Source organism: Panthera uncia, chromosome B1, assembly GCF_023721935.1.
Source record: "Panthera uncia isolate 11264 chromosome B1, Puncia_PCG_1.0, whole genome shotgun sequence".
Taxonomy (NCBI): Eukaryota; Metazoa; Chordata; class Mammalia; order Carnivora; family Felidae; genus Panthera; species Panthera uncia.
Window position 1 is genome coordinate 153,059,353 of NC_064811.1, and position 20,835 is coordinate 153,080,187.

The 20,835-nt window shown below is 44.7% G+C and overlaps 1 protein-coding gene across 3 annotated transcripts in view; it reads right to left on the reverse strand.

Moving 5' to 3' along the window:
• The window catches only part of EPHX2 (epoxide hydrolase 2), a 78,086-nt gene that overhangs the window by 36,982 nt on the left and 20,269 nt on the right, over window positions 1-20,835 (reverse strand). For 2 of the 3 annotated variants that reach the window (XM_049632391.1, XM_049632393.1), the window contains exons 3-9: window positions 19,167-19,323; window positions 17,758-17,948; window positions 15,922-16,044; window positions 12,770-12,844; window positions 8,410-8,505; window positions 7,788-7,866; window positions 5,099-5,133 (exon numbers count right to left, since the gene is read on the reverse strand). In XM_049632391.1, the coding sequence (XP_049488348.1) occupies window positions 5,099-5,133; window positions 7,788-7,866; window positions 8,410-8,505; window positions 12,770-12,844; window positions 15,922-16,044; window positions 17,758-17,948; window positions 19,167-19,323 (756 nt within the window). The remainder of the gene's footprint in view (window positions 1-5,098; window positions 5,134-7,787; window positions 7,867-8,409; window positions 8,506-12,769; window positions 12,845-15,921; window positions 16,045-17,757; window positions 17,949-19,166; window positions 19,324-20,835) is intronic. The other variant, XM_049632392.1, reaches the window with a different exon arrangement.

Sequence of the window (20,835 nt, forward strand, 5' to 3'; positions counted from 1 at the left end):
AGGGAGGGTAGGACAGAGCAGAGGTGTAGACAGAATGAATCAGCCCCTGCAGAAAGCCACACCACCTTCCGGCTTCCCCACCTCACTCCTCCTATATGATCCCGTCTAACTTGTCAATGCTACCCCCTATTTACCTGAGCCTGTGCTCTGCTTGCTATAATTAAAGAGTCTATGGAGCTCTATCTCTGGAGCCCTAGCTTGGCCACTCAATTCACGTCCTTTCCCCTCACGCATCTGTATGTCCACTCTACAGATGAGGTAGCTGAGGCTCACAACGGCCAAATGGTCAAATGCAGCCAAGGCCAACATTGCTAGTCAGGCAGAACTGGGACTGATTCCAAGTCTATCTGATTTCAAAAATTTAACATCAAGGGGTGCCTGGGTGGCTTAGTCAGTTAAGTGTCTGACTCTTGATTTTAGCTCAGATCCTGATCTCACAGGTCATGGGTTTGAGCCCTGTGTCAGGCTCTGCTCTGACAGCACAGAGCTTGCTTGCAATTCTCTCCCTCCCTCCTTCTCTCTCTCTCTCCCTCTCCCGCTTGTGCTTCCACTCTCTCTCAAAGTAAATAAACATAAAAAAAAAATTCAACATCAAAGACTTCAAAGCTATCCTCGTTTGCCCTGTGGACCAACAGCGTTATTTTAAATATTTTCCAGTCCCTTGATTCCTCCCCCTACCAATTGAGAAGTCCCTAATTTGTTTTTGATTCCCTAGATCACTGCCCTCACTGGAGGCTGCGGAGATTTGCACCATAAAAGTTTGAAGACTTAGAAGATAAATGTGATTGTATTTCCCTCCCCTCCTGTTTTAGGTGCTTCCAAAATGAAAGGCGAGCTTTTTTTCCTTCTCTGGGCAAGGCCTATCTTTTGTTCTTCTACACTAAGCAAGGAGATGGAAACTTCAGGATAGAAGGATAGCATGATAGAAGACAAAGGGCTTCCCACAGAGCCCTAAGAGCATTAAAAAGTGTTCAGTTATTCTCCACTGCGGCCTCAGTTCCGATGGGGACATCCACCAAATGGGAACATCCTTTTTGGCGGGGTTGGGGGACACACACAGAGTTCTGCCTACAGCCAGTGACAGTAACATTCTTCAAAGAGAAAGAATGTTAAAGGTTTTCTGGCTCCTTTTGCTACCCCAGCTCCCAAGCCTGCCCAGAAATCCGGGGGTCACAGTGACAACCTCACTAGGTAGGGAGCAGCGGGCAAACCCCTCACTGCTCCCCTGAAGAACGTTGGAAAGCAAGTGCAGATGACAGGTTCCATTGGTTAAAATGTGCACAATTTGTTGTTGTTTTCTTTTAATGTAGATACTCAGTATTGATATAATTAGGTTATTAGTTTAATGGTTTTTATTTTCACCTTTCCCCCCAAAGACAGGGGAACAATTATTGAAAGGCACCATACTATGTTGTCAGAAAGTTTCGTTATGACTGAATGTTTGTGTCCCTCAAAATTCACATGTTAAAGCCCTAATCCCCAGTGTGATTATATTTGAAGATAGTGTCTTTACAGAAGTAATTAAGGTTCAGTGAGGTCACGAGGGTAGGGTGCTGATCAGATAGGATCAGTATTCTTATAAGAGACACCAGAGAGCTTCTTCTTACTTTGCAATTAACCACGGAGAGACTGGAGATTAGTTCAGTGTTATTTCCACATCCTACTCTTAAAAAGAAAATCAGACCTAAAATGGCATCACTTAGGTAAAGGCCCCAAGTCAGAAAACCAACACTCAATACACAGTCTGACTGCAGTTTCAACCTCCTATAAATGTAACGTTCTTTTTAAAAAACTTTTTTTTAATGTGTATTTTTGAGAGACAGAGAGAGCATGCGAGTGGTGAAGAACCGGAGAGAGAGGGAGACACAGAATCCAAAACAAGCTCCAGGCTCCGAGCCGTCAGCACAGAGCCCCACACGGGGCTCAAACCCAGGGACCACAAGATCATGACCTGAGCCGAAGTCGGTGCTTAACAGACTGAGCCACCCAGGCACCCCTAAATGTAACCTATAATCAATCAACATGGGAATTTCCTGGTCAGTACCCTTTCTGTTCCCCTTAGAAGGGCCACCTTGCCTAAAACAATGGATTCTCTGCTAATAATTATCTTCTTTCCACTCCCTCTCTACCTTTAACAATCTTTTCTGTAGCCCTTTGGAGTGAGTTCCCCTCTACTTGCTAGATGGAATACTGTCTGATTTATGAATCGATTCATAAAACCAATTAGATCTTTATAATTTACTTGGTTGAATTTTTACTATTTTAACACCACAAAACTAAGAATCACACTCAGATCAGGAGGGGTCTTGAGAACATGAAGTACATCCCTCTGACTGCATCTTATACTTGACAGCACGACCTGGAAAGGTTAAATGACTTACTCAAGGTCAATCACAATGAAAGGGGCAACTGGGTGTGGATAAGCCTCTCAATGTTATTGCTATGTTGCATTCCAACACCCCTAATTTGGAATCCTAAGACTACAGACACACAGAGAATACGTTCATGGTTCCCTAAAGGTACTTATTCGAAAAATTTTTTTTTAATGTTTATTTATTTTTTGAGAGAGAGAGAGAGGGAGGGAGGGAGGGAAGGAAGGGGGGAGGGAAGGAGAGGGGTAGGGTAGAGAGAGAGGGAGACACAGAACCTGAGCAGTCTCCAGGCTCTGAGCTGTCTGCACAGAGTCTGATGCAGGGCTCAAACCCATGAACCATGAGATCATGACCTGAGCCGAAGTCGGACACTTAACAGACTGAGCCACCCAGGCGCCCCCTAAAGATACTTATTCTAAAACAAATAGCAGTTGTATGATGAACTGGCACATACATTTAAGGATTTGCGGTTGAGGAAAAAAAAAAGTTTTCAATATATTTGGGGGGGGGTGTAGTTGAGAGAAGGATTTTTGTGGGCACTTGAAGATAAGCAGTATATGGCTCTTTATTCAGTTTCTTGTATTTAAAGTTTATGCAGGTAATTTTTTAAAAAAGATTACATAGAGGGTTTTAAAAAAAATTTTACATTATAAATATTGTGCTGATAATTTTTCAAATGACAGGTTTATTGAACTATGACTCATATACCATAAAATTCACCTGTTTAAAATAAACAATTCAACAGAGTTTAGTGTAGTTACAGAGTTGTGAGATCACCACTGCTATCTAGTTACAGAACATTTCATCATGCCAAAAAGAAACCTTGTACCCATAAACAGTAGTTCCCATTTCCTCTAGCCCTTGGCAACCATTAATTTCATTTCTGACCTCTTCTGGAAATTTCTCCCAAATGGAATTATACAATACATGGCCATTTGTGACTGGCTTATCTTAGCATAATGTTTTTAAGGGTCATTCATGTTGAAGCATGCATCATGATCTCATGCCTGTTTATGGCTGAATACTATTCCATTGTATGGATATGTCACATATTTTTTATCCATTCATCAGTTATTGAACATTGGGGTCGTTTCCACGTTTTGGCTTTTGTGAATAATGCTGCTGTGAACATTCACATCCAGGTTTGTGGTGGACATATTTTTTTAAATTCTTTTGTGTGAATACCTAGTAGTGGACATATGAATGACTTTTAAAGGGTGGAGTTGGAGGACAGGAGCCTCACATTTTATCTTCTTTGTTTTAGTAAAAGAATTGCCTTCTTCTGGAAGGCAATTATGTCAAGCGACCAGATCTATCTGTCTTAAGAACCAATTTTGACACAAAGAAGTAGGGGTCCAGTTAGGGGACATCAGGGGAATGGGGAGAACCCACCCCCCTCCCCACAGGGTCGCTGGGGAAATCTTGGCAGGATTTCGGGGGAGATATGAGCAAGATCAGAAGTGGCAGAGTGAAAGAGGTAAAGACTCAGAAACTGAGGAAGGAAGGACAACCCCAACTGGAAAGTAAGGTTTTATTAATGCTCCTCTTCTAAGGCACCAAAGCCTATGTGTGGGCCTGGTTGGGAGGAGATCCAAACAGAGCTATGACTCCTAGATGGAGCCTTCTTGTAATTTTAGCATCATCAGGGGCATCGCCAGCTTTCCGGCCAACCAAGAGGCTATTTCTTCCCCTTGGCTCCCCCAGCTAAGGCTCCCCGCCTTGCTTTTCCCAAGGGCTGATGGAGCCTTGGGGCACAGTCTCCTCACCTCAGCCTTGGCTTCCTCTTGCAAGCCCTGAAATGAGGGTCCCCTCCCTGATGGTGCTTACACTTCACCTAGAATAGGAGCGCCATTACAGTCACCAATCCACACGCTAACTCCCTAGGTCTGGCCAACAACATCTTTACCAAAATAATTTTTAAAATCTTCAGGATGGAGGGTGCCTGGGTGGATCAGGCGTTATGCATCTGACTTCGGCTCAGGTCATGATCTCATGTTTTGTGAGTTCGAGTCCCATATCAGGTGAGCACGAGCCCGCTTCTCTCTTTCTCTCCCTCCCTTTCTCTCTCTACCCCTCATGGGATTCTCTCTCTCTCTGCCCCTCATTCACTTGTACCTCTCTCTCTCTAAAAAAAATTTAAAAAATAGGGGTGCCTCGGTGGCTCAGTCGGTTAAGCATCTGGCTTAGGTCATGATCTCGCGGTTCGTGAGTTCGAGCCCCACGTGGGGCTCTGTGCTGACAGCTCAGAGCCTGGAACCTGCTTGGGATTCTGTGTGTGTCTCTCTCTCTGTCCCTCCCCCACTGGTGCTCTGTCTCTCTCTCTCACAAATAAATAAACATTAAAAAACATTTTCTTTTAAATAAAGAATTAATAAAAATAAAAAATAAAATCCTCAGGATGGCAAGGTGAGTTGGGGAGTGGCTACGAGGAAGGCCACGGGAGCTGTGGCAGAGGTCAGACCTGGCTCTACTAGCTGTTGACCTCAGGCAATTACTTCGCCTCCTGGTGACTCAGTTTCTTCTTCCATCAAATGTTTGGAACAGTACTTGATGTACAGTAAATGTTGGCTATCATTTTGAAATACCACCTTAACTGTAAGATTGTATACCCAAATGCTGTAAAATGCTTTCCTAGGGTTTAATGAATACTCATACCTCTATCTGGTATCAGTGAAAACACCAGGACAGAAAAGATGTTACAAATGTTACCCAAAGATCTTCCTTACCTTGCATAACACTTCCAAGGAATATTCTTCTATTTCTGCCATTAAAAATAAAGACAATTAATTAACATACTTGAAAATTACCAACAAACTAAGAGGGCCCCTTTGCCAAAAAAATATACCTTATTGAATCTTTAGATTGCTGTAGTCTACTTATTTTTGGTTTTGTTTCCTGTGCTTTTGGGGTCACGTCCATGAAATCACTGTCAAGGTCAATGGCACAAAGCTTTTCATTTACGCTTTCCTCTAAGAGTTTTAGTTTCAGGTCTTACATTTAAGGCTTTAATCCATTTTGAGTTGATTTTTGTGTAGGGTGTAAGGTAAGGGTCCAATTTCATTCTCTTGCATGTGGATATCCAATTTTCCCAGCATCACTGGTTGAAGAGACTGCCCTCTCCCCTAAGGTATGTGCTAGACACCCTAGTCAAAGATTAGCTGACAGTTCAGGTGTGGATTTATTTCTGGGCTCTCTACTCAGTTCCACTGGCCATATGTCCGTCTTTATACCAATACCACCTTGTTTTGATTACTGTAGCTCTGTAATATATTTTGAAACCAGGAAGTATAAGTCTTCCAGCTTCGTTCTTTCTAAAGACTGATTTGACTATTAGGGTTTTTTTGGTGGATCATATGAATTGTAGAATTGTTTTTTCTATTTCTGTAAAAAAATGCCATTGGGATTTTAAATAGGGATTCCACTGAATCTATAGATCACTTTGGGTAGTATGAACATTTTAATAATAATAGCAATTCCAGAAAGCAAAGAAGAAAAAAGAAAAAAAGAAGAGAAAACAGAAGAAAAAACTATCGAAGAAATAATTCAAGAAAACTTCCAAGAACTAAAAGATATATGTACCCAGAAAAGTGGATGAAAAGAGACCCAGATCATGGTATATAACATCATAAAATTTTAGAACACAGCAAGATAAATAAAAAGAGCCTAAAGGTATCAAGGGTGAAGAAAAAGAAAATGGTCACATAGAAAGCCTCACAGATCCGAATGGCATGGGACTTTTCAGTAGCAACAAGGGAAGAGAGAAAATAGCAGGATAACGGAGTCACGGTTTTAAAGGAAAATAATGTGTTATTTAAAATCTATTGCCAAATGATATGGAATTTACATACAAATGATCTGCAATGTATTTGTATGCATTCCAGATCATCATGCTTGGCTTTAGAGTTCACGTTGTGTATAATCTTTAGCAACGGTTAATGTGTAAATTATTATTTTCTTAAAAAAAGTTATAATTAGGGTATGTATAAGTCCCAATTCATCCAGAACAGTTCAGTTTGTGTTTCTTTTAATAGTGTTCTAGCCTGAATGATAAATTAATTACTAAGTTACGCCTAGGGGATTCAGGGAAGATCATAATAGAGATGAATAAAAATAAATATCTTAATAATTAAATTTGGGGAGGGGGAAACCCTTAAATGTCTTTCCTGGGTGTTTGGACTAGAAGCTTTCTTTTTGTCAAAAGTGCCTCTGCACCACTCAAGAGGCAGCGAGTAGCCGCTAAGTCGATACCATGACAATCAGGGAACAATCATGGAGGCACTCGCCTGCCACAGTAGGCTGAATGGTCTGACTGGTGGTCACCTGAGTGCCAGTTCACGTCAGCTGGCTTCAAACTCGACACAATAGGCTTGACGTGAACACGGGGGAGGCAGCTCAGGGAAGGGGTGGTGAGCAGCTTGTTTGGTTCACTGAGCTGCCATGGCTAACAGCACGGCTGGCACCGGGAGGGACAGGGATTCTGCCGCAGGCCTGGCTGTAACACGTTCCTGTCCCCACCTGGGGAGCTTAACAGTTTGGGGCTGAGAACCCCTCTGAAACTGATAAAGCAGTAGACTCCCTCACCCCAGGCAAGTGTTCATAAATCCACACATAGACTCGGGTTCATAGGCCCCTGATGCCCATCCTTAGATAGGCTCCATCTGGGATCCAGAGACCCTGGGTTAAGAATCTGGCCTACCAATTACCGTATGATCCAGCAGTTCCACTTCTGGGTATACACCCCAAAAAACTGAAAGGAGGAACTCAAGCAGATACTGCATACCCATATTTGTAGCAGCATTATTCAACATTAGCCAGAAGGTGGAGGCAACACAAATGTCCACTGATGAACAGATGGATAAACAAAATGTGATCTATAGTTACAATGAAGTATTATTCAGCCTCCAAAAGGAAGGAAATTGTGATATATGCCACAATGTGGATGAATCTTGAAGACATCATGCTAAGTGATATCAGCCAGCCACAAAAGGATAAATATTGTATGATCCACTTAGAGATGACTGGAGTAGTCAAATTCATAGATAGAGAGAAAGGTAGTTGCCAGGGGCTAGGGAAAGGGGAATGGGGAATTAGTGCTTAAGGAGTACAGAGTTCTGCAAGATGGAAAAAGTTCTATAGCTGTATGGTACATCCTATGCCCTATATCCTCCCGACCAGTGGGAGACTTCCTCAGGGCATAGGCCACTGGGTTTCTTGTGTTCTTTCAGGTAATGCAGAGCAGGGATATCTGAGCCCAAAGTGCACAGACACAGATCACTGAAGGAGAGAGGAAGGGCGAAGTCAGACCCCCTTGAAGGGCTGCTTGCTCCAACGTGGGCCCAGGGAAAGTCAGTGCAGTTGGAGAGCTCAGGCAGAAGGCATAACCAACACAGGACAGCTGTGAGACAGCTAACCTACCAGGAGGAGCAGACGACTCTCCATAGCCTTTCATATCCAGAGCTAGCACCCGGAAACCCACCTGAGCCAGAGCAGGGATCTAGAAAACAAACAATTCAGGTACACTCAAGTGCGGCCTCATCAGTCTTTTGCCGACACTCCTTCTTTCTTCCTTCTATCCCCGTTCTTGTAAATGGTTCAACTCAAAGCGCCATGTGGCACTATCTGGAATCACCACCACGAGGCTGGAACAAGCCCACCTGCATAGGGCGGCCATGCACAGTGGTAGGACTCGTATACTGCATCTAATGCTACATCTAAGCATTTTTCTTAGCATAGCACAGATCTTGCAGATTTCTATATTCATTACAAAGGCTTCCCAGCAGGTGGCATAAAGTGTCCGGAAGAATCTGCCTTTTTCTAATCTGCAAAAGTGGCATATGGGGCTAGCACAGATCTGAGGCCTGGCCCCAACTCTGGCCCCAACACTTCTGAGGTATCACATGGTCACACGTTCAAGACGATGCTCCACTGTTAAGTTTTCAGCTTCTTAAGGGCATTCTACTCTGGGCCATACCACCTAGACTTTCCCCTCCCTTCCCCTCCCCCTGGCTGGGGCGTACCTTCCCCCAGTTTCCTTTACCTGGTACCTCCAAGAGAACCAGCTCTCCGGAAATCCATGGCACAGGCACACGGCAGGACCGGAGCCCAGCTCCACAAAATGCATACGCACCCCAGGCTGTAGAAAAGAGAGGTGAGCGGGTAGTGACCACAGCACCAGGCTGGGCAGAACCAGGTACGCCTTCTGCAGGCTGCCCCAGGCCTTCTCAGTGTATTGCCAGACCTCACATGGCCCAGTTTGCTCAGCTCAAGACCCCAGTGCTAGAAGATGTTCAAGAAGACAACTGGCCAAAGTGCATTAAAAACAGGCAGCTTTCCTAGGCACATAGGAAGCCTGAAAAGAAGGTTATAATGTTGGAAAGAAGAACAAAATAACTCGGCCTTCCTCCCTGAAAGGCCCTCATACCGTCAGAGTTTCTGGTACTGTTTGACAGGTCTTCTGTATTTTAAACTGGGCTGATTTTGTGCACAGTGTAATATTCATGTTAACATACAGAATACCAGGATTGCTTTGTTAAAAATTATCTTTTTTTTTTTTTTTTAATTTATTCATTTTGCAGGGAGGGGAAGAGAGAAGGAGATAGAGAATCCCAAGCAGGCTCGCGCTGTCACTGCAGAGCCTGACACGGGGCTTGAACCCATAAACCATGAGATCATGACCTGAGCCCAAACCAAGAGTTGGGCATTTGGGGCACCTGGGTGTCTCAGTTGGTTAAGCGTCCAACTTTGGCTTAGGTCATAATCTCACGGTTCGTGGGTTCATGCCCTGTGTCTGGTTTTGTGCTGATAGCTCAGAACCTGGAGCCTGCTTCGGATGCAGTGTCTCCAGCTCTCTGCCCCTCCCCTGCTCATGCTCTGTCCTTCTCTCTCTCTCTCAAAAATGAAAAAGTGTTAAAAAAAAAAAAAAAAAAAAGAGTTGGGCATTTAACCAACAGAGCCACCTAGATGCCCCTAAAAATTATTTATCTCTTAGATATAAAGTCTTCTTCAAGCTTTGCTAACTCCTTGTCCTTTCTGGGCTCTGTGTGTCAGAGGCTGCTAGAGCTCTGTATCTGTGTTCTCTTCTCCCCGGCACCTGACAGCATCTTCCAGACCTCCCCCACTTCCTCGCAATGGATGTGGCCATGTGGCCGAGTTCTGGCCAAAGGTATATGAGTCGGAGAAGTATGTGCTACATCCTGGGCCCGTATAACCCTCCCACACTTGGTCCTCCTCCTTTTCCTATCTGCTCCTGGATAGTTAGGGCCTCAAGAAAGTGAGAGCCAGCAGAAAGAAGGAGCCTGGCTGCTTGAACAACTGCATGGAGAACACCCACTCCTACCCCACACTGGACTGCTCTGCAAGCAAGAAAACAAACTTGGTGTTGGGCCACTGAAACCTTGGGATTGTTTGTTTTAGTACTGAACCTACTTCAATCATTATCGTGTGGTCTAAGCACACGAACTAAAGCAATATGGAGGCAAAGTGCTCTATTTTCCCCCAAAGTATGTGTTTCCAACTTTCTAATGGAAAGAAATGAGAAAAATAAGCTTTGCATCTAGAAATTCACTTGGAGCAATTCTATTTAGCTGCATCTCCGATTACTCCAAACTCTGTGTTCCAAACCGGAAGTTTCACTCATGATTCCCAAGGAGTTATTTTGCTCGAGAAAGCATTTGGCTGGCATTTCACATACTCCTTCATGGTCTACAGTCTTATCAGAATATGTTCCATAGTGTTCTGGTTGGTACTTGGCAAAGGGAAGGATTTAACTTGAAATTCTATACTCCTTATATTGAAAAATGTTCTAGTACTGATGTCCAGTGAAATGATCTTTTTTTTTTTATATTATTTATATTTTATTTTTCCTCCCTTTATTTTTCCTCCCTTCCCCTCCCGCCATGGTCTTCTGTTAAGTTTCTCAAGATCCACATATGAGTGAAAACATGGGGTATCTTTCTCTGACTGACTTAGTTCTCCAGTAAAATGATTTTTTTTTAAAACATTTATTTATTTTTGAGACAGAGAGAGACAGAGCATGAACGGGGGAGGGTCAGAGAGAGAGGGAGACACAGAATCTGAAACAGGCTCCAGGCTCTGAGCTGTCAGCACAGAGCCCAACGCAGGGCTTGAACTCACAGACCGCGAGATCATGACCTGAGCTGAAGTCGGCCACTTAACCAACTGAGCCACCCAGGTGCCCCTAAAATGATCTTAATCTGCCTCTGTTGTAAGTGAAGCCTAACTCAAAGGCCCCCTCTCGCTGCTTCATATTTGACTGAGTAACCCAGCAAACGCACGTACTTTCCCATCCTTTACGTGATATGTTAATAAAATTACCAGAAAGCCAGAAAATGAGAAAGATCGAACCCAGGCTGGACTGCACCAGCATTCAGGGAAGATAGAAGGAATAGCTCTGCCCCAGAAGTAGCCGCCCCAGGCCTTTAATTTGGAGTGAAGACAGAGGGGGTGATAAGGCAGCTCTGATCACACTCCTTCAAGGTCAAATGAGAAATGTATCAAAAGGGACTGGACCTTCAAGCCTCAGAGGAGAACAACCCTGTCCTTGGCATTGAAGCCACAAGGATACAGCCCAGACCCCAGGCCCCAGGGAGAGTCCCTAGCTCCTCAATACCGGAGATGAGGTGTGAGGGGACCTCATGAAACGCTCACCCCTTCAGGAGCCCCAAAGGTTACAGGAGGGGCGGCGCTGACGCTGACCAGTAGCTTCAGCCCTTTCTTTCTATCCGGCTTCCATTTATCCTTCCGTGCCTACCTCACCACGGCTGCTAAGCATTCACCGCGGCAGCCTCCGCCCTCACAGGGCCCATCCCAAGTGCTCCAGGCACCACTATTATACAAGGACCTGTGAATGTTTATCTCAGTAGACTGGAAGATTCCTGAGGTCACAGAAGACCCTCCATTCATCTTGGTATTTCTCTCTGTGCCTGGCAAATAACAAATACCCAGTAAATATCGGAGGGGCTGTCCTCCAGGGCAGCAGGGGGTACTACGCCCTGTGGTCTGCATGCGGTATTTTAATTACCGTTGACCCTTGAACAAGGTGGGGACAAGGGGTACTGACCCCCACCCGGAGTCGAACATCTGCATGTAACTTTTGACTCCCCCAAAACTGAACTACTACTAGCTTGCTGTTGACCGGAAGCCTTACCGATAATAGTTGATTAACACGTATTTTGTGTTCTACGTCTCATATGCTGGAATCTTACAATAAAGTGAGCTAGAGGAAAGAAAACGTATCTGAGAAAATCATAAGGGAGAGAAAATGCATCTAGAGCACTGTTCTTACAAAATCCTCATATGAGTGGACCCATGCTATCCAAACCCGTGTTGTTCAAGGGTCAACTGTAATCCACACAAGAACGCTGAAGGCAGGTATTAGTATCACCTCATTATAAAGCTGCATACACTGAGATTCAGAGTGATAAAGAAATGTACCTGGGGGCACCTAGGTGACTCAGTCGGCTAAGCGTCTGACTCTTGATTTAGGCTCAGGTCATGATCTCGTGGTTTTGTGAGTTTGAGCCCCATGTCAGGCTCTGTGCTGATTCTGCAGAGCCTGCTTGGGATTCTCTCTCTCTCTCTCTCTCTCTCTCTCTCTGCCCCTCCCCAGCTTGTACTCTCTCTCTCTCAAAATAAATAAATAAACTTAAAAAGAATTATTAAAAAAAGAAAAAAAGAAATGTACCTAAACTTGCAAACTTGGTGCCCATGCCAAGATTCAAACTGGTTCTGCCTGTCTCCAAAGCAACTATCCCATCTTGTTTAGCATACAAGCTGACCTGCAGCTTTGGGTCCCTTTTCATTTAAATGGGACCAATGACAAATTAAGAGAGATCCCAAAGTGAATCCACTGAATGGGGTTAGGACATTCTAACACCCTGCTCTGTATCCTGGCTGGCTCAGGAGTCGAGGCCCCTCTGCACATGGCCTTGGCTTTGCCATAGCCCTGACCGCCAGATGTTTTAATGACCACTTCTGTCCTTTGTCCTCACTCTGGGTTCCTTGAGAACGAGTCTGTCTTGTTCTCATACCTGGCCCTTGCTGACACCAAGGCAGTGGGTGATGAATTTGTGTTGGAATAGAAACAAGTTCTCCCCAGAACACAGGCCAGACACACATGCCCTTTAGCACCTCCGGGCCACTCAGGGCCCCATATAACCTGTTGTTCCAAAGGAGTCTGACTACATCTGTCACACTGCTTTGCATATCCTAAGGCGTGGTGCCTTCCGACTTCTGTGGACTGCTACTCGTGGGAAGTACTATTTCCCTACAAGCAGCGGATGTTCGGCTACCTTGGTATTTAACAAATGTCTCTGCAGGTCCGTGTAGGTGACCTATTTAGGGAGGGCGCGGCGGCCTGGGAGAGAGCGCTCACATACCTTTATTGGCACATAGCCATGGCTCACGTCCCTCGGATTGCATGCGATTGGCAGAGCGGTGGCAACTTGGAGAAGCTGGACGGAAAAGAGGTACAGTAAGAGAGGCGGCAGCCTCCTTCTGTGAGAAGTTCTGAGAGAGCTTCCAGAACTCCAGAGTGCTGGCCTGTGCTGTGGCCTCCTGGGTCCTCCGGGGATTTCCCAGCCCATGTCCCTCTCCTGCAGGCACACAGCTACATTTCTCTTCTCCCCTCTCTCTCAGGTCAGAGTAGCCCATGACTGAGTCCTCTGACAGAAGGGTATGGCCTATCAGCCTGACCCATTAAAATCCCCCTCGATTCTCTAAATTCTCTACCCCACCTCTCCCAGGTGAGAGCCTGGTGTGACCTGGGAAACTACCGGCAGAAGACGGTGGGTCCTCCGTCAACCTGGGTCCTTGAATGGCTGCATGAAGCAAAGCCCCTGGCTGCCACCAACTGAACTTCACATAAGGAAAAAAAAAACAACAAAAACCAATTGCTCTAAAACACTGAGATTTTGTACTTCAATTAATAGAATTCTTCTCTGTGGCAGTTCCTCAAGTGGTCACCCAGGCACCTCTTGGACAGCATTAGGGATGCAAAGTTCACCGTCCCATCACTGGATGGCACTGCTGAAGGGATTCTCTCTCAAGATGGCCAAAATCAAACTCTCTCGGCCTCTGTATTCATCTGCTCGAGCTGCCATAACAATGTGCCACAGACAAGGTGACAGAAACAACAGACAATTATGTCTCTCAGTTCTGGAAGCTGGGTTGGTTCTTCCTGAGGCCTCCCTCTTTGGCTTGCGATGGCCGCCTTCACCCTGGGTCCTCACATGGTCTTCCCTCTGTGTGTGTGTGTGTGTGTCCTAACTGCCTCTTCTCATAAGGACACAGTCATAGTGGTTTAAGGTCTACCCCAATGACCTCATTTTACCTTAATCACCTCTTTAAAAGCCCTATCTCCAAATATAGTCACTTCTGAGGTCCTGGGGCTTTCACATGAATGAATTTGAGGTGGAAGGGGGCAGAGTTCAGCCTGCAGTCCCCAGGTCTGTCCTCTGGAGTCCCAGGAGGTCAGATAACCCATCTTTGTATGACATCTGGGTAAAGAAGAAAATTCCTGAACAAAGGGTGCATAAGGGGCTCCTTTGACTCATTTGTGTCAGGTATCTTGAGACAAATGATAAAGGATAGGATGCTGAGCACACCTAAGTGAATTTATTCATGACAAGTGACATATTAGTGACTTCTACTGCTAGATCTCTCATCTTTAGTCCCAAAGCTGTAACTGAGGAAGAAGTGGCTCCCATCAGCTATCCAGTTCTCTGACCTCTAAAGCGCAGGAAGTAAACTATGAAATCCACCTCCCTTTTAAACATGGAAGAGTCTGCCTGGGCCTCCTCCGAGGGTGGGAAACAGAAGGCAAGCCCCCTACCTCTGTGGCATCTGGAGGGGATTCAGGGTGTGGCAGGAGGGATGGGCAGCTTGGTGGCCTCTGATGACAATGAGCCTTGTCGGGCCTGAGGAAGCCAAGACACTGACCATAGGCCAGTGTGCCTTGGGACTCTTCTTCTAAGGTATCCCTGACTTCCTAGGTCACACCCTAGCAGATGTCCCACTGCTTCCAGGGCTGAGGGGGTGGGGGTTTCCTGTTCTTATAGTTCTCCCGCCATTTATACAATTTACAAAGCCTGCTCAGAACTGAGTCCCATAGCCTTCCTGAGAGATAAGGGGTAAGTCTCCTCCACTTAAAAAGGTGTAATTTTCATTTTCATTTCATTTTTCCTTTTATCTTGCCCATACTCTGGAGAAGGAGACAGGTGAGGCAGAGTTTACTTTTCTGATTTTACAGGACAGGTATCTGTGGCTCATATATGACCAGGGGATACTAGTAAGTGGGGCAAGCAGGTGGCTGCTGGGATTCCACGTTTTCTTCTCTGCTGCGCAAGACCTCCAGGCTTGTGGAAGGATAAATCAAGTCTGGGCAAGACGCTTTGAGGTTGTGAAGTCATTAGTATTTTTGTATTAGTATTAGTCATTTTGTATTTATTTGTTAAAGATGACAAATCAATTGTCCCTGTCATGGGGGCTAAATTTGTGTCCCCTCCAAATTCATCTGTTGACATCTTAATCCCCAGAGCCTCAGAATGGGACTGTGTTTGGAGATAAGGTCTTTAAAGAGGTCACTTACGTTAAACGAGGTCATTGTGGAGTGAGCCTACTAGAGTTAAACTATAATCTGGCTGGTGCCCTTGTAAGAGGAGGGCGTTTGGACACACACACAGGGCAAGACCATGTGAAGACAGAGAGAATGTGGCCATCCATCTACAAGCCAAGGAGAGAGGCCTCAGAAGAAACCGTCCCACCAACACCTTAATCTTGGACTTCTGGCCTCCTACCCAGACTGCCTTGGCCACCCAGTCTGTGTACTTTATGGCACCTCGGGAAACGAACGCAGTTCCCTTTGAGAAAATGGTTGGGATGGCTGTGACGTCCAGCTGGCTTAGCCAGGCATATGTCCCTCCCTCCTCTCGCATTATGCTGACACAAGCAAAGCAATGCATTCCTGCAAAAGGCTTGTATTAACTGTTCCGCCTGGGCTCAGCGGGCTCAGCCATCTCAGGTAGACTTCTCTAACAACAAAAGGTTCCTCAGCTCTGGCACAGAAGGCTAACCCCTAGGCCGCCATCGGACATCATTAAGGGCATCCCATCCTCCTCTGTGAGGGATGGTTAACTAAACCACTCTGAGTGCCAGCAATATGATCAGGCAGACCAGGTGAGGACTGTGCCCTGCACCCCCATAGGGTCAGGCCTGGCAGCTAAATTCTCAATATTTACTCTAAAAAGTCAAGGCTGGTGGGTTTGAAAGCCTCAATCTTATCTTGGGTCTTGGTTCTTCTGACTCTGACTAGTATGGATTCTCGTTCTCAGAGCAGTTTCTCTGTTCATGACTGCAAAGAAAGAAATACAAAGCTCTTCAAGGACATCATGCTGATTGCACAATAGGTACTGGCCTCCCACCCAGGAGGTTCAAGAACTCCCAGAACCGGTTCTCCCCTCCCTTGCTGTTTCTTGCACACCTAAGCACTGGTGACTGGCCAAAACCCAACCTGGCGCAGCCGTAAAGTTACCTGTACCCCAGTTACTTTCTCCAGTTCCCTCAGGGCTGTGTCTGTGTCACGGACGAGAATGGTGACCATCCCCAAGTCACGAGCTGGCTTCAGATTAGCCCCGATGTCATCCAAGAATACAACCTATATCCAAATAGCACAGATACTAGAATCACCACCGGCCAAAGCAAAACTCATGCGTGAGGGACAACACCGGAAAGAAACACATTAAAATGCAAACACTGGTTATTTTATGACAAGATGAAGAGTTACTTTTTCTCCATATAATTATTTACTCTTAAAGTTAAAAATATTTAGGGGTGCCTGGGTGGCTCAGTCGGTTAAGTGTCCGACTTCGGCTCAGGTCATGATCTCCCAGTCCATGAGTTTGAGCCCCGCATCAGGCTCTGTGCTAATAGCTCAGAGCCTGGAGACTGCTTCGGACTCTGAAGCTTCCTCTCTCTCTGCCCCTCTCCCGCTTGCACTCTATCTCAAAAACAGAAAAACATTTTTTAAAAAAAGTTAAAAACATTTAATTACATGAGCATACACATAAACATACAGATAGATACACTTATTCCCATGTGCACTTATGGGTTTCAGCCTGAATTCTGAAACTGTAAGAAAATTAAGGAAGGATATAAACTTATCAGGGTGACATCAAAATAAATTAATCTAGGAAATCAACATGTATGAACAGACGAACAGACAAAAAAAAGTGTAGAAAAGAACTGTAATAAGGGCAGATACTAAAACAAATTATCAAGCCACAGAAGGTAAAAAAAAAAAAAAAAAAAAGGGGGTGGTGGTGGTGAGGGGGTGTTAGAAGATAGACATGTTAGTGAAATAGAAGAGAGCTGAGGAATAAACCCAAATATAAACAATTCGTGTTGTCTGCCTGATGAGGAAAAATAGTATTTGAAAGATTATATAATTATTTTAACTGTTTTGGGGGAAAAAATGGATGCTTCCTTCACACCTCATCCCAAAATAAATTCTGAATGGAGCAAAGATGGACATTTTAAAGTTAAAAGAAAATCCTTAAAGTTGTAGAAGAAAGCGTAAGCGCATTCATCATCTTGGATTACGGCAGGTCTAGAATTCTAAGCAGCTCACACGACCCAAAAGTCAGAAATGAGAAGACGTTTATTTATACGCACACTAAAATTCAGAGCACTGTTACAAGGCTTAATCCAGGGACTAAGGGGAGCAAGAGCAAAGTATGAGAGGAGAGAGGAAGACTTCTGGGATTGAGCCTGATAAGGATTCCCCATGACAGAGTTCAGGGTTTCATCTGATGAGCTCGTGGACAAGGTGGGGCCAATGAGAAAGAGTCAGAAACATCAGTGAAAGGAATTTAATCTTGTTCTGATTGCCTTTTTTGAAAATTAGAGGTGGAGAATACAAGGAAAACAGTTTTAGAAATAGATAATTAGAGACAATATAAAGACAGAATTTTAGGGGTGCCTAGAGAGACAACTGTAATATTGGAGCCCAATTCTGCTCACCCTTTGGTGGGGTGACTCTTACCAGCCTTGTGGTCTTGGGAAAGTCTCCCAGGGTCTATGTTCCTTTATAGGTAAACTGAGGCAGCTGGTCAGCAGTTTTGACAATACCTGTTTTGACCAATAAAAGCCACAGAGAGGGGCCAGATGCCCACATCTTGTAGACTGTTCTAGACTGAAGGGATGGGTAAAGTCCTTTATAAGTCCTGGCCTGGGAGAACAGGACCCTGCCACTGGACCTAGAGGTCCTACTAGGCTCCAGATGTCCCCCACCTGCTCACTCCTCCACAGTTTTTCTTAATTGCAGTATCTCTAGAACATTCTTTTTCACTAAAAGGAAGTGTCTACATACCTCATTGGGGCTGGCGTTCAAGGTGTCCAGTACAAACTTGTAGATCCGAGGATCAGGCTTGGCCATTCTGATCCTGCATGACTCTACCAGGAAGTCAAAGTGTGGCCTCAGCTGACACACCAGCTGGGCCAGGATGCCCCTCTGAGCACTGTCATCCAGCCAGTTGTTGGTGAGGAGGCAGGTTGTATATCCTGAGAGAGAAGACACCAGTGACTGGACCAGATACAGGACTTTGCTCTGAGAAGCTCTGGGTACCCCACGGAGAAGGGGCCAAGCAGGGTTCTGTTTATTTACATCAACCTCTTGATGCCCAGCGTCTAAACTGACAGGTTGGAAAAGAAGCATCTTCACCCATTAGCACCTCCTGACACAGAGACCTGAGAGTGAGTTAACTGTGTACATTAAGGGCTTCCAGAAGCTTGGATAGAAACACTACATCCCTCAATTCCTTGCAACTGTAGAGCAAGAGGTTGTGACCTTCATCAGCTCATATGATCCTCACCACCTTTGGGGTAGGCGGGACAGATCTTACCATCCACTTTTACAGCAAACAGAAGCTCAGAAAAATTATGAGCTGCCCTGAGCCACACAGTGAAGGCAGAACCCAGCCGGCTCAGAATTGTGCCTTTGAACTGCCCTGCCAGTGCTTCGTCCAGTCTATAGTACTTAAGACTCGGCTCAACTATAGTTCGAAACACCTGCCTTAACTGTCAGAGACTGCATTCCCATTTCAAAACTAGAGGAATGTAAACAGAGACAGCATTATCCCCTGGAAGGGCAAGAACCAGGAGCTGCTGGGAACAAGATACTGATGAGTCAGTGGTGAGACCCTGTGCCTGTAACATGAGTGAGAGATACGGACATGGGATGGCTTAGCCGCGACCAGATAAGTCTACTGATGAGTGGGTAGAATGATTTCGAATATGCCTGTGACCAAAAGCTGGGTCCTGACACTGAATAAATGTCTATTGGATAAACATGATCTCACGTCTTAGACCATTTGACACCATCTGAATTCGTGTCAGCTAGCTCATAGCTCAGCCCCTTTGACATTCAAAGGTCAAGACAATCATAGTTGCTTAAAAGGCCTTGATTTTCAATCACTGTGGCAAGAAGTTGGGTCATTCTGGTCATTACTAGTGTCACTAGAGGGAGAGAATTTTGCTCACAAGGCAGTCTCTGGCACAAATTGCTTTATTAAATAAAATTCTTACATTTTCCCAGCTATTCTGATGGTGTTATTTTTTGCCATTTGATAAAACTTACTTTGGGGCTATGTTTTAAGAATGGCTTTCCATCGAGGTCCAGAAGACTTGTGATCTCAGAGCACATCTAGATGTCTTCTAACCTAACCTTTCCAAGGGTTCTGGTGTGGATGGTTCCGAGAACGGCCAGTATTGGATCCTTACCCTGCTTTCTGAGAGCAAGAGCCGCCTGAAGCATGGGGTGGTTGATCTTTGTTGCAGCCGCCTTGCCAAAGATTTGACTTACAGAGAAATTCTCAGGGAGGCGGATTCCAGAGTCCTGAGAACACTTCCTGCAGTTTTCTTCCATGAGTGGCACCCACTGTAAAAATGAATTCATAAGGGACTATCAATTCGTACAACCCTCTGTACAACCCCTTGCTGTGATCCAGCAACTCCACTCCTAGACACACACCCAACGGAATGTCACCATTCCCAAAAGACATGTTCACCAAAAGACATGTACATACATGCACTATTCTAGGGCACTGTAGCAGCACTGTTCCTAAGAGTCCCACACTTAGGGGACTACACAAACTACACAAATGCCCCTGTGATGGGCTGAATGGTGTTTCCCCCAAATTTATGTTGAAATCTTAACCCCTCATACTTCAGAATGTGACTACTCTTGGAGGTAGGGTCTTTAAAGAGGTGATTAAGATAAAATGAGGTCAGGAGTGGGCCCTAATCTAATCTGACTGGTATCCTGGTAAGAACAGGAGATTAGGACACACACACACACACACACACACACACACACACACACACAGGAAGGACTGAAGACACAGGAAGATGGCCACTACAAGTCAAGAAGAGAGACCTCAGAAAAAACCAACCCTGTCACACCTTGATCTTGGGCTTCAAGGCTCCAGAGCTTTGAGAAAATAAATTTCTATTGTTTAAACCACTAAGTCTGTGATATTTTGTTACAGTGGGCCTGTAACTAATAAGTATAACTAATATACTTATTAAGAGCAAAATGGATTATGATACATTTACGCACTATGATAGCAGCCCTATTTGTAATAGCTCACATTGAAAACTACCTAAATACCCAATAGCAGAATGATAGGCCATAAATGAACCCATGCATACGTGCTCAAATAATTTACAACAAAAGAGCCGAGAATACACAATGGGAAAAGGACAATCTCTTCAATAAATGGTGTTGGGAAAATTGGACAGCAACATGCAAAACAATGAAATTTGACCCCTATCCTACATCATACACAAAAATTAACTCAAAATGGATAAAAGACTGAAACCATAAAACCCCTAGAAGAAAACATAGGTGGTAAATTCCTTGACATAGGTTTTGGTGATGATTTTAGGAATCTGACAACAAAAGTAAAAGCAACAAAAGCAAAAATAAACAAGTGGGACTGCTTCAAACTAAAAAGCTTCTACACAGCAAAGGAAGACATCAACAAAATGCTAAAATTAAAAGGGAAGCCTATGGAATGGAAAAAACATATCAGATATCACATATCTGATAAGGAGCTAATATCCAAAATACATAAAGAACTCACACAACCCAACAGCAAAAAAAAAGCAAACAATCTGATTAAAAAACATATGGAAGATCTGAAAAGACATTTTTCCAAAGAAGACATACAGATGGCCAAGAGACACATGAAAAGATGCTCAACATGACCAACCATCAGGGATATGCAAATCAAAACCACAGTGAGATATCACCTCTCACCTATCAGAATGGCTTTTACCAAAAAGACAAGAAATAACAAATGTTTGTGAGGATGTAGAGAAAAGGGAACCCCTCCGCACTGTTGGTGGAATGTAAATTGGTACGGTCACTGTGGAAAATGATATGGAG